Source organism: Sapajus apella, unplaced genomic scaffold (genome assembly GCF_009761245.1).
Source record: "Sapajus apella isolate SASKATOON/1434 unplaced genomic scaffold, GSC_monkey_1.0 scaffold78, whole genome shotgun sequence".
NCBI lineage: Eukaryota > Metazoa > Chordata > Mammalia > Primates > Cebidae > Sapajus > Sapajus apella.
The window spans coordinates 9,857,046-9,883,027 of NW_022437018.1; the positions used below are offsets into that span (position 1 = coordinate 9,857,046).

At 38.3% G+C, this 25,982-nt stretch overlaps 1 protein-coding gene across 5 annotated transcripts in view; it reads right to left on the reverse strand.

Annotated features, from left to right (window-relative positions):
* Positions 1–25,327, reverse strand: part of HERC4 (HECT and RLD domain containing E3 ubiquitin protein ligase 4) — a 146,420-nt gene extending 121,093 nt beyond the window's left edge. For 3 of the 5 annotated variants that reach the window (XR_004261037.1, XM_032252598.1, XM_032252596.1), the window contains exons 1-3: positions 25,123–25,327; positions 23,608–23,638; positions 22,826–23,129 (exon numbers count right to left, since the gene is read on the reverse strand). Coding sequence is in view for 4 of the 5 variants with exons in the window: in XM_032252598.1 (XP_032108489.1) it covers positions 22,826–23,051 (226 nt within the window). In the remaining variant the exon portion in view is untranslated. Of the gene's footprint in view, positions 1–16,787; positions 16,920–22,825 lie in introns of all 5 variants that reach the window. The other 2 variants (XM_032252599.1, XM_032252597.1) reach the window with 2 other exon arrangements.
* Positions 25,328–25,982: the final 655 nt, after the last annotated feature.

Consider the following 25,982-nt stretch of genomic DNA (forward strand, 5'->3'; position numbering starts at 1 on the left):
TGTGTATTTGCAGCACTATATATAATAGCAAAAAACTGGAAATTCTCCAGTATCCAAAAGATTCCACATACACACTGAAATATTATGCTCTGTAATTTAAAAAAAAAAAAAATCAAGAAAACAGGAAACTATACATTGTTATGAAAAGATCCCCAGGGTATCTTATACAGCGGGGAAGGAAAAAAAAGTAAAGATGTGGAATAGTGTATTTGCTATTTTTTGTATAAGAGGAAAAAGAAAACATATTCATACTTGCTAATATTGTATCTACATTTCAAAAACTTTGGAAAGATAGGTCAAGCACAGTGGTTCATGTCTGTAATCCCAGGACCTTGGGAGGCCGATGTAGCCAGATCTCTTGAGGCCAGGAGTTAAAGACCAGCCTGGCCAACATGGTGAAAATCCATCTCTACTAAAAACACAAAAATTAGCCAGGTGTGGTGGCAGGTGTCTGTAATCCCAGTACGAGAATTGCTTGAACCCAGGAGGCAGAGGTTGCAGTTAGCCGAGTTCATTGCCACTGCACTCCAGCCTGGGTGGCAGAGGAGACTCTGTCTCAAAAAAAAAAAGAAAGAAAGAAAAAACTTTGGAAAGATACACAAAAAACTAACAAGCTAACTGGCACAGTGGCTCACGCCACCTAGCACTTTGGGAGACTGAAGTGGGAGGATGGCTTGAACCCAGGAGCTCGGGACTAGCTTTGGCAACATAGTGAGACCCTGTCTATACAAAAAAATTAAAAGTTAGCCAGGCATGGCGGCTCGTAGTTTCCACTACTCAGGGAACTGAGGTGGGAGGATTTCTTGCGCCTAAGAGGCTTAGGCTACAGTGAACTGTGATTGTGCCCCTGCATTCCAGCCTGGGAGAGAGTGAGACTCCGTCTCAATACAAAAAAACAAACAAGGCTGGACACAGTGGCTTATACCTGTAATCCCAGTACTTTGGGACACTGAGGCAGGCAGGTTGCTTGAGTCTAGAAATTCAGAACCAGCCTGGGTAACATGGCAAAACCCCATCTCCACTGAAAATAAAAAAAACAAAAAACTAACCATGGGTGCCTGTAGTCCTAGCTACTTGGGAGGCTAAGGTAGGAGAATCACCTGATTCCAGAAGGTTGAGGCTGCAGTGACCAAGATTGCACCACTGCACTCCAACCTGGGCAACTGAAGTGAGACTCTTTCTCAAAAACAAAACAAAACACAACAAAAAAACAACTAACAAGCATAGTTACTTATAAGGGATATAGGCAGAGGGAACAATAGTGTGGTCAAATGTTAAGAGCTAAACTTCTCAATGTATTTTTAAATTGATTTGATGTTTGAACCATGTGAATATGTTGCCTTTTCAAAACAAACAATAAATAAAATGTAACTTAAAAAATACAAAAGAAAAATAAAAATTAAAAATTAAAAAAAAACAAAAACAAAAACAAAAGAAACAGACCCTTCAAATAAACAGAAAGTTGGGCAGTAAGAAAAAAAGTTTAAAAAATAAAAAATGAAGAAACAGACCCTTAGAGTAAGTAGTTAAAGCAATGTATGAAAACCAGTTTTCATTTTAAAATTCATCTGAGCTCTTTAATCTTTTTCAACATACTAAATACTAAAGATAATTTTGGTTCTTTCAGAATTTTAGCCCCAGCAAATTATTAGAATATCAATTTTGAAAATGGATAATGACTTCAGCAATATAGTACTATAAATACACATGACTTGAGAATATTTAATAGCTGACTTTTCAGACATCAAATACACAAAACTGATAACTTCACTAATTTTTTAAAAATTGGAAAAAAAATTTTTCCAAATGGCTCATCAAAATGAATAACCTCAACCATTTTCCCCCAGTATCCTTGAAAGTCATATCAATGGTTTGTTGAGACATTTTATATCCAAGTCAAATTCTGGTTGAATATGCAAATCAAGACGGCCTAAAAAGGGAAATAATGACAAGCAAGAATGAAGAGAAATGAATGAATCCAGCACAACAAAACAAAACAAAAATCACTTACAAACCCTAGCCTGTAAAGCCACATGTAAAAAAAGGAAGCAAAAAAAAAAAAAAAAAAAAAAGAACTACCCATGCTAAATCTAACAGCTAACATTTACTATTTACTATGTTCCAGGTACTGTGTACTATTAACTTTTTCACCAAAGTACATTTACATTTAAAGGCCAATAACACAATTAGGAAACAGAGAGTTAAGGGAGATTAAACCATATCAGTTGAGGATAAGTAGAAAAACTCAAAGAAGACCAAAAAAAACCCCAAAAAAAAACTTGCCACGCAGGTCTATTAAGAAACTACTGAATCCCTTGATAAATAAGGTTATAAGATATTGAAATTACAAGCGTTTAATACTACACTTGTTGGAAAAGTTTAGTAACAGCAAATGATCATTACAGTCAACTGTAATTCAGAAATAAAAAGGTATGTTATTAAAAATATGAATACACAAAGATAAAACACATGGCAAAATGTTAACACTATTCTTTCAACTTTCTTTTTTTTTGAGACAGGGTCTCACTCTGTCACCCAGGCTGGAGTGCAGTGGTGCAAGCTCAGCTCACAGCAACCTCGCCTCCCAGGCTCAAGTGATCCTCTCACTTCAGCCTCCTGAGTAGCTGAGACTACAGGCTAATTTTTTGTATTTTTTAGAGATGGGGCTCTTGTCCAGGGTTGTCTCGAACTCATGAGCTCAAGCAACACACTACCTCAGCCTCCCAAAGTGTTGGGATTACAGGCATGAGCCACCACGCCCGGCCTCAATTTTTCTTTATGCTTCAAAATGTTCACATAAAAAGTGTGGAAAAAAAGTATCATTGTGTTCCTATCAGTATCTATGAGTCACAGTATTTCTCATCAAGGAAAGAAAGGGACATTTAATTTTCAGAGGCATAAAAAGACAAGGAAAACACGAGTGAAAAGACTGCCTGTGAATTCATTTTTCAGAGACACAGGCAAAACCTGAAAAGATAAAGCACTAGACAGATGAAACATATCCACTGCATAGAAAATGATTTGACAGGTATTTCAAATACATCTCTATTAGGTCCTCTTCATCATTACTTCTGGTTCTTCTTCTTTTTTTTTTTTTTTTGTTTTATAAAGATGGGGTTTTACCATGTTGGTCAGGCTGGTCTTGAACTCCAGACCTCAGGTGATCCACCCGCCTTGGCCTCCAAAGTACTTGGATTACAGGTGTGAGCCACCACGCCCAGCCACTTCTGGTTATTCTTATACTTCTACCATTAATCATACTGTTGAAAACACTAATGGCGTACCATTTTACTAAGCAGAAAGAGGCCAACTTCTTTGCTTTATAAATGAAAAACTATCATTTTGAGGCTTTTATTTTTAAAAGTTAAAATGATCAAACTATTTAAAATTTTCATTTCTACATCAGCTACGTCCTTCCAATCACCTTTGTATGCAAACCCGACTTTAGTGTTTGTTCACTTACAAACTAAATTTTTTTTGCACCAACATCGTTAAAAAAAAGAATACTGTCTCACATACAGGTTCTTGTTGCAAAACATTACGTAACAAAGAACTTCCTGTCGAATGACTAACTGGGTAAGAATATCCTATATCCTCTGGGACCTCAGAAATATTATCATTCATTAATCAATTAAGCTTGTGAAAATTCATACAGAGTATCATCATCTCCAATACATTGTGTAAGAGTTCACTTATATGATCAATTTCACCATCATAAAGTGCTACTCTCTCTGCATTCATCTTCTGATATGTCTGAATTGTGAAACATCTTCCTCTGTCAATTTTCTTCTCTTTGCCATTATGAACAGAGAATGAAAAATTCTATATTCTTAATTGTGGTCAATGAAAGCTACAAAAAGAGAAAAATAAAAGCTACAAAGATAGAGACTCCAGACTTGTTTTGCACCTCCTTAAAAGATGACACAAGACTCTATACAACACACAAAGAAACAGAAGGATGCTAAATACTGATGATTTATTTCTCTACTGCATCATCCTTCTAGGAAACCGCATCATTCTTCACTTACTATTCTAGTCTAGCTGGGAATACTCAGTTCTCACTATCTGCAGTAGATATGCCCTAAAAAGTCACCATGAACACTGACTTAACAAATATTGAATCATTGCCCCTAAGGAAAATACAAGGTAAGGTTCCCGCAAGCCTCTGGTCAGAACATTTTTGTCAACCGACAAATATATAATCTTATTTTAGGAGTGTTTCTGTTTAAAAACATCTAATTTAGAATGTATTTAAGCACTACACTTGGGGGCCTTTTTTTTTTTTTTTTTTTTTTTTTTGAGACCAGGTCTCTCTCATCCAGGATGGAGTACAGTGGAGAAATCATAGTTCACTGCAGCAGCAACCTCCCAGGCTCAGGTAATCTTCCTGCTTCAGCCTCCTAAGTAGCTGAGACCACAAACATGCGCCACCACACCCCACTAATTTTTAAATTATTTGTAGAGATGGGGTCTCCCTATGTGGCCCAGGCTGGTCTCGAACTCCTAGACTCAAGTAATCCTCCCAATGTGCTACGATTACAGGTTTGAGCTACAGCACCCAGCCTAGGGGCCATTTTAAACACCAAATCACCAACAAGAAGTGCAAAATATGCAAAAAAAAAAAAAAAAAAAAAAAAAAAAAAGTGGCATTAAATATATCGCGAAAAGGCCACTTGTTTGCAATGACAGTGAAAACAAAAAAGCAGAGCACTGCCTTGAACCTCCACTGGTAAAGTGCACATCTGCTGACTCAAGTATCTGGCAGCTCCATGCATGCCCACGTCCAGGAATGACCACAAACTAAACATTAATCATTTTATACAGAGAACAAAAATCTCTGTTGATGTTTTAAGTTAACAAGATCCAGAATCAACATTGTCATGAAGAGCAACAAGTAGATTCATATTGAAGACATTTTAATATTGAGGTCAGAAGGAATATACTTTAAGTACCTACTTTAAAGAGATCATTTCAACTCTTTAAAACCACCAGGGCTTAAGTTTCAAAATCCTCTGTCCTATCACACCTCATTAGTTGTTAAAAATATAGATTTCCCCTTCCCTTCTCTCTGAACAACTCAAAACTCTAAACTTGGGAATGCAAAGTATACGTAAAATCCATACCTAAAAATTTAAAGCTCTCAAGATACCATACTACAAAATTATAAAAAGGTATTATAGAGCTCCATTCTTACACATGTATGCAGAGAAAAGATTGGGAAAATGACTACCAAATTTTCAACACTGTTTTTTTTTTTTTTTTTTTTTTTTTTTTGAGACAGAGTCTCACTCTGTCGCCGGGCTAGAGTGTAGTGGCACAATTTTGGCTCACTGCAACCTCCGCCTCTTGGGTTCAAGTGATTCTTGTGCCTCAGCCTCCCGAGCATATGCAATTACAGGCACGCGCCACCACACCCCGCTAATTTTTGTATTTTTAGTAGAGACAAGGTTTCACCACGTTGGCCGGGATGGTCTTGATCTTCTGACCTCATGATCCGCCCACCTCGGCCTTCCAAAGTGCTGGGAACACTAGGTTTTTTTAATAAGTGTTTTTAAACTTTTCTTTTCTTCTTCTTTGTTTTATTAAACAACTGAATGTGCAGGCATTTCATGACTTTTTTTTTTTTTTTTTGAAACTGAGTTTCACTCACTCTGTTGTCCAGGCTGGAGTGCTGTGGTGCAATCTCAGCTCACTACAACCTCTGCCTCCCAGGTTCAAGAAATTCTCCTGCCTCAGCCTTCCGAGTGGCTGTAGTTACAGGCATGTTCCACCATGCCCCACCATGCCCAGCTAATTTTTTGTATTTTTAGTAGAGACAAGGTTTCACCATGTTGGCCAGGCTGGTCTCAAACTCCTGACCTCAAGTGATCCACCCACCTCAGCCTCCCAAAGTGCTGGGACTACAGGTGTGAGCCACCATACCTGTCCCATTTTATGAGTCTGACGTTTTAAAGATGAAGATATTAATCACTTGGGATTAGTGAACAACACCAATGAGTAATTCAGATTTGTTTTTAACTTTAAATAATTACATTGCTAATTTTGTTTCAGAAAAAACAAATAACCAAAGGCTACTTCACTCAAGGCACAAACTGCCCTATTACTGAAATATAACAGTGAAATTATTGTTTAAATAAAACAAAGTACAACTATTGTTTACTAATACTTTTATACTTATTTATCTTTATGTTATTTTTAATTTTTTGAGACAGTCTTGCTCAGTTGCCCAGGCTGGAGTGCAGTGGTGTGATCTCAGCTCACTGCAACCTCCACCTCCCAGGTTCAAGATATTCTCCTGCCTCGGCCTCCTGAGTGGCTGGCATTACACATGCATGCCATAACGCCTGGCTATTTTTGTATTTTTAGTAGAGACAAGGTTTTACCATGTTGCCCAGACTGGTGGTAACTGATACTTTTAAAAGGATCTCTAACATCATGCACTTAAAAATTATCACAAACTATAAGACAAATTCAGAATTAAAGAAACAAAACTAAAACATCAATAAATAAAATGAAAATTTTTGTTCCCTATAATTATTACCAATAATTACCAGTAGGAATTTGGAATGGTACAATCCACAGCCAATGAAGTATTTTAGTGAGTTCCCTGATAAAATCTAAAGTTAATATAAAGTAACTTACATGTCTTAGTTGACAGCAAACAATAAAATGTTTATATAGAGAAAAACTAACAAGATTAAGAAATTCTTTGTAATGGATATGTCGACAAGTTCATACAACTTTTATATATCCTATTTATATAGAGGAATACAGTTAACATATATAAAGAGCTTATTATGTGCCTTGCACTAAGCTTAGCACTTTAATTATTTAATATTATTTAAACTTCATAACACCATGAGGCAGGTTTATGATTATCCTTACACTTAACAGATAAAGGAACTAAGTTATAAACATTTCCCTATTTATTTATCCTATTTTAAAAGGAACCGCTATCCTTTTGTTAATATTCAAGTATAACATAGTTATGTTTGAATAATTTACTTCCAAAATATAGTTTTATAAATACTTAGGGGCATTACAATATCCTTTCTTTCTTTTTTTTTTTTTTTTTTCTTTTTGAGATGGAATCTCAATCTGTCACCCAGGCTGGAGTGCAGTGATGTGATCTCAGTTCACTGCAACCTCCAACTCCCAGGTTCAGGAGATTCTCCTACCTCAGCCTCCTAAGTAGCTGAGACTGCAGGCACCCGCCACCACGCCTAGCTAATTTTTGTATTTTGTTGGACCAGGCTGGTCTCAACTCCTCAGGTGACCCGCCCACCTCGATCTCCCAAAGTGCTGGGATTACAGGCATGAGCCACTGGGCTCATTTCTTTTAAAGAAGTACTATCCGGATGTCTATGAACTGCTAAAATTAATTGCTTTGAAGAGGAAATAAGAGACAAAGGTAAAATATAAAGACTCCAACATAATACAATACAATCATATAGTTGCTTTAGTTCAATTTCCTTCAAAGACAAGCAAGAATGAAACCTCAGAATATATTAGTGGAGTTTTAAATTTTAAAATTTTCACTATAATGTAGCTAATGCTGATGAAGCTCATTAAAACAAGAGTCCATGATCCTCCTTTCCTAAGACACAACCACTAAAATACATTGATCACGTGTTTATTCAACAACCCTGCCCTGAGTTCCTTCTATGTGCACCATAGTATTTCACTGTGGTTTTAGTGAAGACATATAAGACAAGGCATCCAGTAGATGACAAGGTAGGGAAGATAACTGTAACGAGAAGACAACAGTGCAATTTATTAAGTTACTGAATTCCATGGACTGTGCTTGGTAGTACACAAAATGTGTGACTTGAATTCTTTTAAGAGTGACCAAGATGGTACTTTAACTGGGCAAATTTCAAGACAGAGAAACTGAAATATACCTTAGAAAATTAGCCTAGAATTAATAAGAATGAACTAGAGCAGGGAGATCAGTTAAAGAGCTTACTGGCCAAAGTTCTCATGTATACCAGTAATAGTCCAGAATGAAAATGAAGAAATTTAGATTGAGAGAGGAAGAAACTAAGGGCCCAATAGTTTAAAGTAATTAGCTCAATGTCACACAGTTAGCTATTTGATAAGGAAATTAAAAGGCAAGATAGTCACTGAGAAAAATAACCAAAATCTGGCAACTGGGTCAATCAATATTGGTGCTACGGGAAAGGAAACAGACCCTAAAGTGAATCTAAGGTCTGAACTTAAATGAGTGCAAGCATTAACCAGGAAAAGGGGTTGTTTTTGCATTTTGTTTTAACAGATAAAGATGGCTAATTGCAATGGCTTCCATTTTAAATGTTTCTTTTTTGTTCTCCACAACTTACCAGTTTTATGTAATATGTATATATATATTTGTCCTTGATTTTCTTAACATATAAATTTCTCTCATAGTCAAGCATTGCATAACAGTGGGTACAAAGTTCATCAACAACACACTAAGCAAAAATTTTATACAGATTGGTGTAAAAATAACAGCAAAGGTAAAATAAGAGTAGAAAATATGATCAAACACATATTCTACATTTTAAGGTCAGTTCATCATCTTGGGAGGGGCAGGGCTGGTTTTAAAAGTATGACTAAGTAGTATCTAATCAAGTGTCTATGATCCTCAAAATATCAGTATACAAACTATACCTCATAATTTTTTTTTTTTTAGACAGCATCTCATTCTGTTGCCCAGGATGGAAAGCAGTGGTACAATCTTGGCTCACTGCAACCACTGCCTTCTGGGTTCAAGCAATTCTTGTGCCTCAACCTTCTGAGTAGAATAACTTGGATTACGAGCATGCATTAACATGCCCAGCTAATTTTTTCTATTTCTAGTAGAAGTGGGGTTTCACCATGTTGCCCAGGCTGGTCTTGAACTCCTAAGCTCATTCAGTCCATCTGCTGTGGCCTCTCTAAGTGCTAGGATTACAGGTGAGAGCCACCATGTCCAGCCACCTTATAATTATTAATCATTAAATAACCTTTTTAAAAATCAATGATCAATCTAACTTTCATCATGTATGTGCTTCTCACAAGAAAAAAGCCATCTTTAATTCTTTTCTTTTTCGATATCATTATTATATCTTTAAAGTCTGAAGGTAAATGAATCCAATCCATTTTATATCACTCCAATAAAGCATTACCTCTAAGCACCATAAACAAACAATTTTAAAAATTTTGGCATATTATTTAAATAAGAGCTTCAATAAGGTAATTGAAGACTAAAGTCAAAGAAGTATTTTCATGCCTAGCACAATGTTAGGAGCACAGTAGGAAGACAACTTTTTGTTGAATAAATGCCTGAACTTCAGGCATAAATGAAAAGATCTGTATTGTATAGCTGGAGGTAGTTATGGAAGCAGCATAGTTTCCATATAGGACAACATAACAGTTTTCAGGCAATATGAAACAGCATAATCCCCACGTTACTGTAAGGCAGACCTAAATTTAAATTCCCACTCTAAGGCTGTTTTTTCTTCTAAGCAAACACTTATTGAATACTCACCAAAAGCCAGGCATTGTTCTTTGCACTGTTTTATCTACCCATCTATCTATCCATCCATCCATCTATCGTCTATCTATCTATCTATCTATTTTTGAGATGGAGTCTCCCTCTGTCGCCAGGCTGGAGTGCAGTGGCGCAATCTCGGCTCACTGCAACCTCCGCCTCCTGGGTTCAAGCAATTCTCCTGCAGCTATGCTAGGAGTTTGGCATGATTATCCTAATTTTAGAGAAGAGAACAACACCTAGACACACAGAGGTTAAGCAATGTGACCAAGAAAACAGATCTAGCAGCAGAGCCAGGATTTTTATCTAAGCACTCTAATTCCAAAGCGTACCCTTAAAAAAAAAAATTGAATGGGTAACATATTTACATTGTTTTTAAAAAGGTATGCAGTGAAAAGTCTACTATTTATGTTCTCCATCAACCTAACTCTCATCCCTTCTTTTCCCACCTCTACACCAAGAGTTACCAATGTTATTATTTGTATATATCCTTCGAAGGTTTTTTGTGTATTTATAGCAAATGCAAGTGTATATTTTTCCTTGTTTAAAAAACCCAAAATGTAGCTCTGTATACATTGATTTCTACGCCTTGCTCTTTTTACTTAATGTATATTAGAGATTCTCCCATATCAATTTTTTTGAGACAGGGTCTCACTGTGTCATCCAGGTTGGAGTGCAGTGGCACGATCATAGCTCACTGCAGCCTCAAACTCCTGGGCTTAGATGATCCTCTCACCTCAGCCTCCTGAGTAGCTGGGACTATAAGTGCATACCACCATGCCCAGCTAATTTTTTTATTTTAAGTACAGATGGGGTTTTCACCATGTTGCCGAGGCTGGTCTTAAACTCCTGGGCTCGAAAGATCCACGAGCCTTGGCCTCCCAAAGTGCTAGGATTGTATGCTTGGGCCACTACACCCAGCCAGAATTTCATTCTTTTCACAATTATGTTATCATTACATTATATTAATTGGATGGACAATTATTTAACCAATTCCCAAAAAATAGATATTAAGGTTGTTTCTAACGTTTTGCCATTATAAACAATGTTGTAGGCCAGGCACGGTGGCTCATGCCTGTAATTCCAGCACTTTGGGAGGCCAAGGCAGGCAGTTCACTTGAAGTCGGGAGTTCAAGACAAGTCTGGCAAACATGGCAAAACCCAGTCTCTACTAAAATTACATAAATTAGCTGATGTGGTGGCGGGTGCCTATAACCCCAGCTACTCAGGCAGAAGAATCACTTGAACCCAGATGGTGGAGGTTGCAGTGGGCCAAGAGAGCACCACAGTACTCCAGCCTGGGCAACACAGCCAGACTCTGTCAAAAAAAAAAAAAAAAAATGTTGTACTTTATGTTATTTTGTACATGTACAAATAAAGCCATCCGGTAATTTCTACTGAACACAGAACTTCTTCAATAAAAAGAGTATGTGCATTTGTAATTCTGATATATGCTGGCAAGTTACCCTCCACAGGAGTTTATGAATTTATACGAACACAAACATTAAATGCTTACTTAATGACAGGCTCTCCACACTGTGTTTTACATAACTTAAGATTTTTGTTAACCTGATATATGAAAAAAATTGTACCTTCAGTGTATTGTTTTTAATTTCACCTTATATAAATGAAGTTAAACGGTATTCATCTATTTAAGAACCATTTGTTTTTCCTTTTCTGTGAACTGTATGTTCATATCCATTGCCCGTTTTGCTATTAATCTTATCAATTTCTAGAAGTGCTTTGTATCTGGGAGATTAGTACTTTGATTGCAATATGAATCACAAATATTTGTCTTTTTAACTTTGTTTACAATGATTTCTGCCTAGCAAAATTATGTTTACTTTTGAGTAGTTGATCTTTTTGTCTATGCCTGTTCACATTTTAATCAGAAAGGCTTTCCTGACTCCAAAATAACAAACTTGCTCATGTTTTCTTTAATTTTATCTTTACAGTTTTTACATTTAAATATTTGATTCATTTGGAATTTATCCAAATATATACATAGAGTATGATATTAATCCAACATTCTTATTCTCTGGATGACTCACTCACTAATTCCAAGACCCTTTATTAAATAGTCCTCACTTGACTCTTTTCCCCTCTTAAGATGACTGTTTATAAGGCCGGGCGCCGTGGCTCAAGCCTGTAATCCCAACACTTTGGGAGGCCGAGGCGGGTGGATCACGAGGTCAAGAGATCGAGACCATCCTGGTCAACACTGTGAAGCCCCGTCTCTACTAAAAATACAAAAAATCAGCTGGGCATGGTGGTGCATGCCTATAGTCCCAGGTACTCAGGAGGCTGAGGCAGGAGAATTGCCTGAACCCAGGAGGCGGAGGTTACGGTGAGCCGAGATCGCGCCATTGCACTCCAGCCTGGGTAACATGAGTGAAACTCCATCTCAAAAAAAAAAAAAAAAAAAAAAAAAAAGATGACTGTTTATGTCTTGGCTTAATATCCTGTTTTATTGGTTTAATGTCTATTTGTAAGGCAATTTTAACTATGAAGGCTTTAAAATTAAAATATGTTGGCCAGGTGTGGTGGCTCACACCTATAGTGCCAGCACTCTTGGAGGCTGAGGCGAGCGGATCACTTGAGGCCATGAGTTTGAGACTGGCCTGGCCAACACAGCAAAACCCCATCTCTACTAAAAATATAAAACGTGTAAGCATATCCTAAGAGTAAAAAAAAAATAAAAAATAAAATTAAAATTAAAATAAATTTTAAAAATAAAAAATACATAAAAATTGGCCAAGCATGGTGACGCACACCTGTAATCCCAGCACTTTGGGAGGCTTTAGGCAGGTGAATCACCTGAGGTCAGGAGTTCAACACCAGCCTGGACAACATAGTAAAACCCCATTTCTAAAAATAGAAAAAAATTAGCTGGGCATGGTGGCGCAGGCTTATAGTTCCAGCTACTCAGGAGGCTGAGGCAGGAGAATTGCTAGAACCCAGGAGGCAGATTGCAGTTAGCCAAGATAGCACCACCTCATTATAGCCTAGGAAACAGTGCGAGACTCCGTCTCAAAAAAAAAAAAAAAACAAAAAAAAAAAAAAAAAAATTAGCTGGGCGTAGTGGCGCACACCTGTTATCCCAGCTACTTGGGAGGCTGAGGCAGGACAATCTCTTAAACCTGGGAGGCAGAGGTTGCAGTAAGCCAAGACTGTGTCACTGCACTCCAGCCTGGGTGACACAGTGAGACTCCATCTCAAAAAGAAAAAAGAAAATTCAGGTTTACAAAACAGATGGAGGAAGCAACCATTTACATTACTTTAAATTTATAATGGTACTACATTGCCACATACCTTAAGCAGTCTTCCAAAAGCACAAAATTAAGTAATGTTAATGAATTATTAATTACTTAACAGGTTAGAACTGGGAGAAGTCTACAGTTGGAATGTTAGCTTATTTGAACTGAAAATAAAACAAAATTGAAAATAAAACACTTCATGCCTTTAGCCCGGTCCTTCTCCTCACTTACAGTACTAAATTTCTTACTGCTCACTCATCTATTATTAATTTGCTACAAAATTCACCTCACCAGAATCTTTTAACTTGCCTCTTAAAATAAAAGGGAATATTTCTCCTCTTCCTGGATTCCTTATTTCTATCAGGATCATACCTGGCTCTTTCCTTTACATTTACTATTTATTTCCATCTGGTTACCAAAGCCTGTCCATTCTTTCTGCCTAAGTCTCTCCATCATCTACCTGCTCCTTTCTTGCTTTAAAGGACTACCATCACAGCCTAATTTCCTTACCTCCAATTTCTCTCCCTTTCAACTTTTCCTTTATAAGTCCACGGTAATTCCCATTACAAACTATCAGTGGATAGATATTCACCAAATTAAATTCAAGCTCCTTAATTTATTTCTATAATCTGACCTCAATTTTGCCTAACTTTCCTGTTCACTATTCTCAGACATCTCAGTTACATGGACTACTCTTCCCTTAGCTTCAAACTTGCCTGTTGCCATCTGAGCTGCTTTACCTACAAAGCATTCTTCATTCTTTCCTCCTTGAAATACTATGTATATCCTTCCAGTTAATGTGCTACTTTCTTACAAATAATCACCTACAATCCACTTCATCCCAAATGGTTATACTATTTCTACACAGCACTCTTGTTTATACATCCTATAACACTTAGCATATTTTAATTGCATTTCTATTACTTGTGCATTTGTTTTCTACTCCCTACTAGATCTTCAAATGATATAAATCACATTGTACTCAAAAGCTTGTCATACATTTTATTTATTTACTTTTATTATTTTTTTTTAGACAGAGTCTTGCTCTGTCACCCAGGCTGGAGTGCAGTTGCACGATCTCGGCTCACTGCAACCTCTGCCTCCTGGGTTCAAGCAATTCTCCTGCCTTAGCCTCCTGAGTAGCTGAAAATACAGGCACACACCACCACACTCAGCTAATTTTTCTATTTTTTTTAGGAGAGATGGTTTCACTATGTTGGCCAGGCTGGTCTTTTAATTCCTGACCTTGTAATTCGCCTGCCTCTGCTTCCCAAAGTGCTGTGATTACGGGTGTGAGCCACCGTACCAGGCCTTGCTATACATTTTAAAAACTCATTTACAAATACCTTATGAGTGTATCAACTTCGTAAAATGAAACACAACTGTGCTTAAAAAATATATTCCTGATTTACAGTAGCTTTGAAGGTCAAAAAAAAGGAAGAAAATAAATTAAATTATATTCTGTTCTCATTCCTTAAAATTAAAGATGTTATTTTTCCTAAAGAAATAAACAGGTAGGTCAGGTGTGGTGGCTCATGCCTGTAATCCCAGCACTTTGGGAGGCCAAGCCAGGTAGATAACCTGAAGGCAGGAGTTTAAAACTAGCCTGGCCAACATGGCGAAATGCCGTCTCTACTGAAAATACAAAAAATTAGCAGGGCATGTTGGCAGGCATCTGTAATCCCAACTACTTAGGAGGCTGACGCAAGAGAATCACTTGAACCTGGGAGGTGGAGGCTGCAGTGAGCCGAGATCACGCCACTGCACTCCAGTCTGGGCAACAAAAGTGAAACTCTGTCTCAAAATGATAATAATAAAGAAGTAGAAGCTGGGCAGTGTAGCTCATGCCTGTAATCACAGCATTTTGTAATCCCCACACTGGGGTGGGCACATCACTTGAGGCCATGAGTTCTAGACCAGCCTGGTCAACATGACAAAACCCTATCTCTACTAAACATACAAAAATTAGCCAGGCATGGTGGCACATGTCTGTAATCCTAGCTACTCTGGAGGCTGAGGCAGGAGAATCACTTGAGCCCAGGAGGCAGAGGTAGCCATAAGCCAAGATCATGCCACTGTACTCCAGTCTGAGAGACACAGCAAAGCCCTGTCCCCCAAAAGTAAAAAATAATTAAATAATTAAACAAATAGGCTGGGTGCAGTGGCTCACGCCTGTAATCCCAGCACTTTGGGAGGTCATGGTAGGTGGGCCACCTGAGGTCACGAGTTCAAGACCAGCCTAGCCATCATAGTGAAACCCATCTCTACTAAAAATACAAAAATTAGCCAGGTGTGGCGGCACATGCCTGCCATCTCAGCTACTCGGGAGGCTGAGGCAGGAGAATCATTTGAACCTGGGAGGCAGAGTGCAGTAAACAGAGATCATGCCATTGCACTCCAGCCTGGACAACAAAAGTAAAACTCTGTCTCAAAAACAACAAAAAAGAATAAATCTAGGCAAATAAAACATTATGGTTTAAAGAATAAGCCACCAAAATTCAAGACATTTCCCTTAAAAAAAAAAAAATCCAATAAGCCTGGTATGGTGGTTCATCTCTATAATCTCAGGACTTTGGGAGCCTGAGGTGAGAGGATGGCTTCGAGACCAGCCTCGGCAAAAGAGGGAAGCCCCGTCTTTACAAAAAATACAAAAATATGCTGTGCATAGTGGCATGCACATGTGGGCTCAGCTACTCAGCAGGCTGAGGTGGGAGGATTCCTGAGCCCAGGGAGGTCAAGGCTGCAGTGAACCATGATTTCCCATTGCACTCCAGTGACAGCAAGATAGTGTCTCAAAAAACCAAACTCCAATAAAAGTTTGTATAATTACACATAGAATAGGTTTTTCTTGCATGTAAGGTAATTATCACAATTCACTAGGATTTAAAATTAATTACTGCCTTTTGAATTCTATCAATATGAAAAATAAAAATCCAGGGGAATAGAAAGGAGATCAACCATGAGCTCATTAATATAGTTTCCTCATTACTGTTACCTATTTTTCCACTAACACTATCTAAGCCCAAATAAACCCTTATATAAACATTTGAGTACACCTCCTCTATTAGATTCTTTAATATGTATCCCAACCACTTGATATACTTTATAGTCTAGAAATAGAGAAGTAACTTTTATTTCTTCAAAGCAGTTTTAAAAATACATGCCTTTGTAAGAAATGAGCTTTAAAAACAGTGCTACATTTGTATAACATATTGGGAACATGGAACCCTAAGAATTCTCACTAAGGAGATAATGGAAACTAGACTACCTAGACTGCCACCTGCAACAAGAATCTGGTAACTACCCAAATTGTGAAACCAATACCTACCACACTACTGATCTTTTAAGGAAAAAGTACATGGCTCATTTCTAATCATGTAAAAATATTAACATACCCAAGAGAAAATCACTGGTTCCAAGTCCTTTAAAGAAACTTCCCTTTGTTAGGCTGCTCAAATTAGGCATCTGCTGCTATTTTTGTCTTCTGTGTAGGTTTTAAGAGTTTTATAAAGCATTCACCAAATCAATGCATCTTAGAGAGAGATGCATGTGTCTACATGGCAGACTTTATACAACATAAATAATCCAAGTTCCAAGGTTAGCCACCAAATCAATTCTGCAAGTCAGTTACTACGGACCTTGGATTGTAGTACAGCATAGCAGTTAGACAAGGGAATATATACAATATATAACAGAAAAAAGACTGGGTATTACCATAGTAAGTTTCTGTTCATTTGTTTAAATACCCTTTATACCACACAGAGTTAAAATGAAGTATCAAAGTGGTATCAGAATGTTAAGCATCTTCTAAAATAATGATTTAATAGGCCATCGAATAGAATGGCAGGGAAACAATCTGTGCACTAGTATTTGATCTGCCTCAAACAGAAGATATTACTGTAAATAATTCTAAACATAATCACAATTTAGTGAATAAGGTAGGAGACTGGTAGACTTAAACTTTCGGATTCAACTTACAGCTATTCACCAGTCACCTGCTGTTTTGACAAGTTACTTACCAACTTGTGCTGTCATTCTCCGTAAATTTATCCCCTAAGATGAGGATAATTCTTGCAAATTGTGTCACAAGCATTTTGAAAGGAACCATGAGTTATTGTATAATGCTCTTGAAATTCCTCAGATGTAGGGTCCTACACAAAGTAAAGTATTATTATACATCTCTCTAACAGTAGTCATCTGTTTGCATTATGATTTTTTTCCCTACCCTTGACACTGTGATTCTTGGGCACTAACCTTTCTCAAAGAAAAGCGTTCAAAGCAAGCCTCCACTTCTGACCCAAGTAATTACTTTTTTCAAATCTATCATTCACATCTTTCTCTTCCTTAGAAGGTATTGTGAAAATCAACTTATAAAACACAATGAACTTCTTTGGTTTAAATGCTCTGGTTCAATAAGAAATGTGTGGGATAATTGGGTATTTTTATTTTTAACCCACCCTTAAAGTGAGTAATTTTATTTCCAATATTTTCCTATATTACTTTTTAAATTTCAACTATTTTAAGGAGCAGTTTGTTTATAGATTTGTTTTATAAACAGAGAGAGAATAGGTCAGAAAATGAAGAAGCAAGAAAGGCAAGCCAAGTAATCACTACTATGTGACCAAAATGCTTTTATTGGAATGACTTAACAGTAGAAATTACCATTCAAGAATATGGAAAACACAGCATCAATGCTCATCATCTTTAAAAAGAGTTCAACATAAATCACAAAAATTTTATCATACTATTAAAACTTTTACCTATAAGCTCTGCTAATCAAGTTATTTTTCATTCAAGAATACACTATACATATTTGAATTTTTTAGTTTGTGCTGGTGCAATATTACATCTTGAAAACAGAACTCTAGATCTTCTTATCAGTTCTTAAAATGATTTTTCTTTGAGTCTGTGCACAAGGGGAAGCATAATAAAATATGCTGTCTTCACTGTATACTTAAGTTATAAGATAGTAATTTTTTAAAGAGTTTTCTTGGCTGGCACAGCAGCTCATTACTATAAATCCCAGCAATTTGGAGAAGCCAGGGCAGGAGGATAGCTTGAAGAGTAGAGTTCAAGACCATACTGGGCAACATAGGGAGACTCCCACCTCTACCAAACATAAAAAAATTGGCTGGGGGCAGTGGCTCACGCCTGTAATCCCAGCACTTTGGGAGGCTGAGGTGGGCGAATCACCTGAGGTCAGGGTTTGAGACCAGCCTGGTCAACATAGTGAACCCTGTTCTCTACTAAAAATACAAAAATTAGCCAGGCGTGGTAGCACACGCCTATAGTCCCAGCTACTCGGGAGGCTGAGGCAGAAGAATCACTTAAACCTGGGAGGTCGAGGCTGCAATGAGCTGAGATCACATCACTATACTCCAGCCTGGGTGACAGAGCGAGACTCCGTCTCAAAAAAAAAAAAAAAATCAGCCAGGCATGGTGGCACATAAATGTCCCAACTACTGGGGAAGCTGACACAGGAGGATCACTTGAGGCCAGGAGTCCAAGCCTGCAGTGAACTATTATCATACCACTGCACTCCAGCCTGAGCAACAAAGCAAGACTCCATCTCAAAAAATAAAAAACCCTCAGATTACAATAAAATACTAATGGAAACCAGCTTCCTCAAAGGTTGAGCAAATATTCTTCTATCTTCTAACTATGGCAAAGGAAAAGCTCTATGAGATAAAGGATAAAAACCACAAGATTTAGGGTGGTCTCAAGATGTGCTAGCCTAGTGACCCTATTAGTGTCTTAATCTCTTTTAACCTCAGTGTCCTCATTTGTAAATGGGGACCATAATACTTGCCTTAGTTACATACAACTGTTGTGAGAATTAAATGAGATACTCCATTTGAACGAATGTTATAAAACAAAACTATTTTTTAGATAACAGGGCTTATTTTTAAACAGAACACCACTTTATTTACAAACTGTGATCACAGAACAGTTTAGTACTGTTTCTAACATGAAACAAATGGAAATCAATGCGTAAAACATATAGTTAGGACAATGGTCACCAAATTATACCTATAATTAGAAAATACAGTAAGAAAAGGATATTTTAAAGAAAAGAGTACTTCCCATAGGTTATCTTAAAATCTTCAGAAGTGAATTTGAAAGCATAAAAAAACCCAACAATTCATTTAAATGGACTGGTCTAGCATACCGAAGATTAAATATATTTATTTGTTAGCTATGAATTTTAAAAAGTGAGACATTAGCTTAAAAGGTATTTCAAAGTTCTTATGAAGAAAAAACACATGAAAGTGAAACAGACATTCACTTCTCTGGAAATAACTCAGAAAAAGCTAGTAGTGACAGAAAAGGATATACATATACAAGACAACAGAGATGACCATGGACATAATCTGCACCCGTAGCATAATAAAGGCATTCAGTTAAATCTTTCTATGTGCTTCCTAAAAAGTCCAGAACAGAACACCCTCTTTTCAACAGGCCACAGGTTAAATCTATTTATTACATTATCAGGCCAAGTCCTCCAGTAGGTTATTATGACTCTCAAAAATAATTTATCCTTAATAAGCCTACCTCTTTCTCCTTCATTCCTTATTAGTTACAGAATATGTATATTTATAAAGCCAATCTACATAAAACAATTTTTAGTTTCCTCCTTTCTGTCTCCTTTCTGACACAAGTTTAAAGCTCTAGTGAAGTTGGTCAGGCACCGTGGCTCACGCCTATAATCCCAGCAGTTTGGGAGGCCGAGGTGGGCGGATCACAGGGGCAGGAGATCTCTACAAAAAAATCAGCTGGGTGTGGTGGCACGCGCCTGTAGTCCCACCTTTTGGGAGGCTGGGGCAGGAGAATCCCTTGAACCAGGGAGGTGGTGGTTGCAGTGAGCCAAGAAGGTGCTACTACACTCCAGCCTGGGCAACAGAGTGAGACTCCACCCCACCACCCCACCCCCTGCCAAAAAAAAACCTCTTTTGAAGTGAACTATGTTTATTAAATGGTCCTAGAAACAACCAACTTGCTCAATTACCAGAAGACTTTAAAATAAATTAAATAAGATCCAACGGCTTCTTATCTTTTAATCCAGTCCTCAAATTCACAAATTTAAAAAGGGGTTGGGGAAATGACACATTTAAATCATTAAGGAATTATTCCAAATATAAATAACTTTAGTTAAAAACATTCTTAAAATTTAGTTAAGAACATTAGTTAAAAAACATCTTAGGCTGGGTGCAGTGGCTCACACCTGTAATTCCAGCATTTTGGAAGGCCAAGGTGGGAAGATCACCTGAAGTCAGGAGTACAAGACCAGCCTGGCCAACATGATAAAATCCTACCTCTACTCAAAACATAAAATTAGCTGGTGTGGTGGCACCTATAATCCCAGCTACTTGGGACGATGAAGCAAGAGAATTAGTTGAACCTGGATGCGGAGGTTGCAGTGAGGCAAGATAGTGCCACTGCACTCCAGCCTGGGTAACAAGAGTGAAACTGTCTCCAAAAAAAAAAAAAAAAAATCTTCAATCAAGGCTGAGATTAAAAGATGAAGTTCCTGTCAGAGCAACTACTACTTTTTGAACTTCTTTCACTTCCCTCTGAAAGCTAGGTTCACTTCAATATATCATTGAACTAGAATTTCTGATAATAAAAAGCTTTTCTCAGGATCAGGACAACCCCATTCTATAAAACTAAGCAATTTCAGCTCCAGACTTATTTCCTAGCTGTTTATGTGATCACCAATAGAATTAAATGTAAGGCTTCATTTTCTCCCAGAAATCTTAATTCTATCCCATTATATTTCCCATAATTTATATTTCCTAGGGTCAAAATACAGAGCACATCATGTCTAATTTCCAGTTCTCTCCAGTTGTTCATGTATACCTCAACTCCCAACCCAGAGTCTAAGTTTCTCAAAGACAAAGTTAATGCCTTTCACTTTTCTCTTCCACAGACTGTGGCATAATTGGAACAACAATGAGGCGATCCTAAAGAGGTATCACAAATTAAGGAAACCCACTGCCCCAACTTTACATCACCAAATAATGCTTCCAGGATGAATCAAGAGGATGATGATATAGGTGTCACAACGCAATCATCACAATGTCAACATGACCACAAAGAAGCCTATTCTAGCTAGTTAAGTTTCTCAGAATCTCATTTATGTAGTTGGAAGCCATCCCTGGTACAACGATCATTATGCTATTAGTGTACAGTGTCTACCTCTGTCCTGGACACTGAACAGGTGATCAACAACACTTAAAAAATGTAAACCTCAGCAGACATAAGTAAGTATACTGGCAATTCCTATGTGCTGGCTTTTTACTTTCCACTTGCCCAATGGCCTTTCAGAAATTATTAAAGTAATACAGAGAGATGTTCAGTTATTTCTATGGGGCATGTTAAAAGTACAAAGAACATCAGCAGCCTCCATACCATGAAAATCTCAACCTGAGGCAGCATTCCAAACTAAGGAAAAATAGTAAAGGGCATCATTTGTCTCTGAAGCAGAGAGAATCATCAAATCTGTATTTGTAAATTACCATTCATTTCTACCAATATGACCACCTCAGTGTCTGAGATTACAAAAATCTGGTAGGAATCCATAAAACGTTCTGAGACAGAGTACAAGAAAGCTGTCATTTACTTTGAGTTCTGCAATAATTAAAAATCTATTGTTGGCCGGGTGCAGTGGCTCACGCCTGTAATCCCAGCACTTTGGGAGGCCAATGAGGGCTGATCACAAGGTCAGGAGTTCAAGACCACCCTGGTCAACAAGGTGAAACCCTGTCTCTACTAAAAATACAAAAATTGGCTGGGCATGGTGACTGAGTCTATAATCCCAGCTACTCGGGAGGCCGAGGCAGGAGAATCCCTTGAACCCAGGAGGCAGAGGTTGCAGTGAGCTGAGATTTCATCACTGCACTCCAGCCTGGGTGACAGAACGACCCCGTCTAAAAAAAAAAAAAAAAAAAAATCTATTGTTATTAATGTTACTATCATATCCAATAAAAATAAATTACACATTAAGGCAAAAGAAAATAAACTAAGACCTTAACCACAAAGAGAGTATGAAAACTATACAGTATTTGCAACTTAGAAAAGTGAGGTTTGGCATGGTCATGAGATGATGTGAAGGATGAAATGTGCCTTTAATGCCTGAATATCTTAGTTTACATTAATTTCTCAAAAGTTGGCTAACAACAGAAACCACTTAAATAATAAGCTGATAAAATAACTGCCATAGAAAATACTGAGGTGCCATTATTGTTACAGTTAAAAGAAGGAACTGTAACACAGTATAGCTGCAGTCTCATCTGAATTTACCACCTGAAATTATTAACTTTTACCATAATTGAAAGCAAAACTCACATAACAATGATATTCCTAACTGTAGAAATATTTGATTTTAAAATACAATATCCAGAAAAACAGAACACGAAATGTGACCAAATTCCTCAAAATTCTCATTACCCTACAAATTATTTAGTTTTGCTTGTACAACTACTACAAAATCAGGACACTTAGTCACAAAATCTTTAATAGCTAGCAATACTACAGAAAGAAGATTAGGCGAATAAAAGACATTTCCAACTAAACCAAATAAAATTACATATTTAAAATACTATGAATGACACAGGGATAAAAAGAAAAATAAAAACATATTTTAGGCAAGTAAGTCAAAGGAAAAAACTTTCATCTTGTTTCACCTGCCCGCCCAAAGGTAAGGAAAACACAGAGTAAATTATGCATTTAAAATCTATCCACGGTGGCTGAACAGAAGTTATTAAAAAGGACCTGCACACTATACACTCTATACCAAAGATCTATATACTGCAGGCTGATTTTCCCTATAGTTTTATATCACCATACAAAATAAGGCTTTATAATGCTAGTAGTTTAAAAAAAAAAAAAAAGTACTTAGAAGCATATAAATATACAAACAAAAAGGAAATAATTAACTTATACTTTGCTTTTAAAGCTTGATAAACATGTAGTTAGAACTACAGAAATTATATGATGCTTCAAATTTAAAATAATATAATTAATAGAAATAGCTAATTTTAAGAATGTTTCAACTTACCTGGCTTCTTTCTGGATTTTTCATGACCTAGCTGTCCTAGATCATTACATCCACATGTGTACACGGTTCCATCATCCAGAACAAATACAGTATGTCTGAGTCCACATCCTACATCTCGGACCTTTTTATTTATAAAAAAGTCACTTTTTCTGGGCTCTAGTACAATTTCTTCATCAATTCCACCCAAACCTAGCTGTCCAAAGGATGCATTTCCCCAGCACAACATGCTTGTAATTATTTTGGTCTTCCAGTTTCAATAAAAAATTCTCTTCTGAAACCCCGGAAAGTTGGAGGTACCCTATGTCTGAGGAGACAGAAAGAAGTTAATATGGCTTCAAAGAAAAAAGGATGTATAATTGCTCTTTAAAGTGCTAGGCTACAATAATTGCTACATAGTAAACATTAAATATACTTTACGATATGCTACATAAGTATCAGTTTCAAAAACCACTCAGTTGTATTTTTTTAAATGTATCATTCAGAAATTTTTAGGGAAAATGTGTCACTTTCTATGATCCTTTGCAAAATTTACAACATATTAACCAGTTTTGACTTCTGGTTATCTTGTGATAGACTAAACTAATGGGAATAAGTAGCCTGATGAAATTAATCACAATTTTTTTCTACTTTTTGCTTTAAATAATTTCAATGGGAGCAAGAAATATGCCATCTTTCCGCTGCCCAAAAAGCAAATATACACAATGAAAAATTTAGCCAACTGCAGAAACATAACCTTGCAATCTCCCTCAACTCCTAATATAATTAAGCCTTCTAATACCTACCTCCACATCAACAGAAAATGGAAGTTCTCATCTGTAACAGAAATAAAACCAATAAAGGAAATTTAAAGCAATTTTCTACAATTTAAACGACCCTTCCAATTATTCTTAATAGGCCAGAAAGAAAATGAGGATTCTTATCAAACCATAATCTTAAATCACCTCCAAAGATCCCATTTTTCAAATAAAAATACTCACATTCCAACCTCACTAATTTAATTTTAAAACTAAATCAATGTGCATAATTATACTACGGAAAAAAAAAAATGCAGTTTAAATATCAATTGTCTCCAAAAGTCAACTTCTTTTATTACAAGTGGTAACCGGAACTAAAAACTCTCCCATGGGCAATCTGTATCTATCCATACCTCTGAGACAATAATTTAAAGATTGGCGGGCGGCAGGGGGGTGGCGGAGGGGATTGCAAATAACTCTCGCACTGCTGATTTTTCAAGAATAGGAATGGGGGCTGGGGCACTGACAGTCTGATGGCGAAATCTGTAGAACTTTCCAGCACATTGACTGAATATTTCTTCACTTGTAAAGAAAGACACAAATAACAGAGTCCACTTCATCTATACCTACATAGACACATTGCGTTACTAAATATCACAATTACAGAAGTCAGCCTTATTCTATAGCAGTCACCCACAGTCCTTACACACAGCCTGCAAGGTTTCAACCTCAATTTTCCTACGTTCCGGCTAGCAAGTGCCCGAGGTGTCCCATTCCACGACCCATCATCCATGAACAGAAGTTTGATTTCATTCTTTTGGGGCGTCAGAACTCGGTAATTCCCCAGAGTTCTGCAATGTTTTCCCATATTTAAAAAACAAAATAAGAGTAATACAGGAAAATATCCCGACTTCAGCGCGTGAGGTTTAACCACCCTTTTCTTTAAGACACAGGCGTCCTCTCGCCAGCAACAGGTAGGGAAATGAGAAGCAGTTTAGCCCCGTCTCTCCCTGAACGTGCACCCAGATCAGCTCACGGGGACCGGGAAAGAAAAATCATCTATACAACACCCAACCTCGCGGCCGAGCAGACAATTACGGCAACCGCCCGCTTGCAGTAGCCTCAGAAGCCGGCGGCCGAGGCTTGGCACCCCGCGGCCTCAACCTGAGGGAAGCCCGTCCCCAGGGAGGTGCGACATTCCAGCCTAGGGGCCAGAGAGCCCCAACCCTGCCGTCGCCCCACGCCCCTCACCCCCAGGAAGCGCTGAGAAAGCGCCCCGTGCCGGGCCGGCCTGCATCCGCCCAGCCCGGCCTGCCCCTCCCTAACGCCGTCACACGCCCCCGAACCCACTGGGGCCACAACTCGCCCGGCTCCTCAGGGCAGGAGAAGCCCAAGGCGACCGGGGGCGGCCCCTCCCCAGAGAGCAAGGCAGCGCGGTCGCTGAAGCAGGTCTCCGGCTCCTGGGACCCTCCTCCGTCAGCCAGTAGCTACGATCACCAGGGCACCTCCGGCGTCCGTGCCGCTGCTCCGCTGCTCCCCTCCCCGGCCCCTACGAAACTTTACCCGGTTCCTTAGAGAAAAGCGGACGCCGCCGCTGTCCAGTCCAGAGACAGCCGTCAGCGACCCGGATGGAGCGGGCGGGGAAGAACTGGTGGCAAGCGGGGCGGAGAGCACGAGGGGTGGGGAGACTTGGGGAAGAGACTGGGTAGGAGAAGGCAGAGGGGGAGGTGGCCACGCGAGGGAGGCGGGGGAAGGGCTAGCCGGAAGTGAACCGCAGAGCACGCGCGCGAGCCCGCCCACTTCCCGGCCCCGGCGCCTGCGCCGGAATTCTCCCAGGGCGCCTGGCCACTCGCGCTTGCGCAGTCTGCAGCTTTGCGTTGCTTTTAGAGGGAAAACGGCAACTACAGGTAGCTGGAGTTTGCGAAGACAAATGGAGAAGGTGTCAACTGTTTTTGAGAATGCTTCGGCGTTCACCGAGCCTTTTAATGAAGAACATTACTTTGTTTTTTGGTTTGGTTGTATTTGTGCTCATGATTGCTAGTCTTTTTAGTATTTTACTCTTTCTTTTCCCAAGGAGGTTTTAAAGTAGCAGAATAACCATCGCAATTATGAATATAAAGAGTGGTGAAGAGTTATCTTATCCCCTGGCCTCAACTGGAGCCAGTCTGAGGATGTGGGATGTATTGATAGCAATAGCTGAAGCTACTCGAACTAATAACACCACTAGTTCAAGTTCCTGTTACAGTGTTGGCTTCCATCACTTTCTACACTCTCCCTGAACGATAAGCTTGAATTGCAGGACCTCATTCTATCAGGGAAAATGACACATTTGGCTGCAGTCCCTGCTTCATAAAAACAAAGTCTGGATCTCCTAGGCCAGTCTCAACCTCTTAAAAAGAAGGAGAACTTGAACCAATGCACTT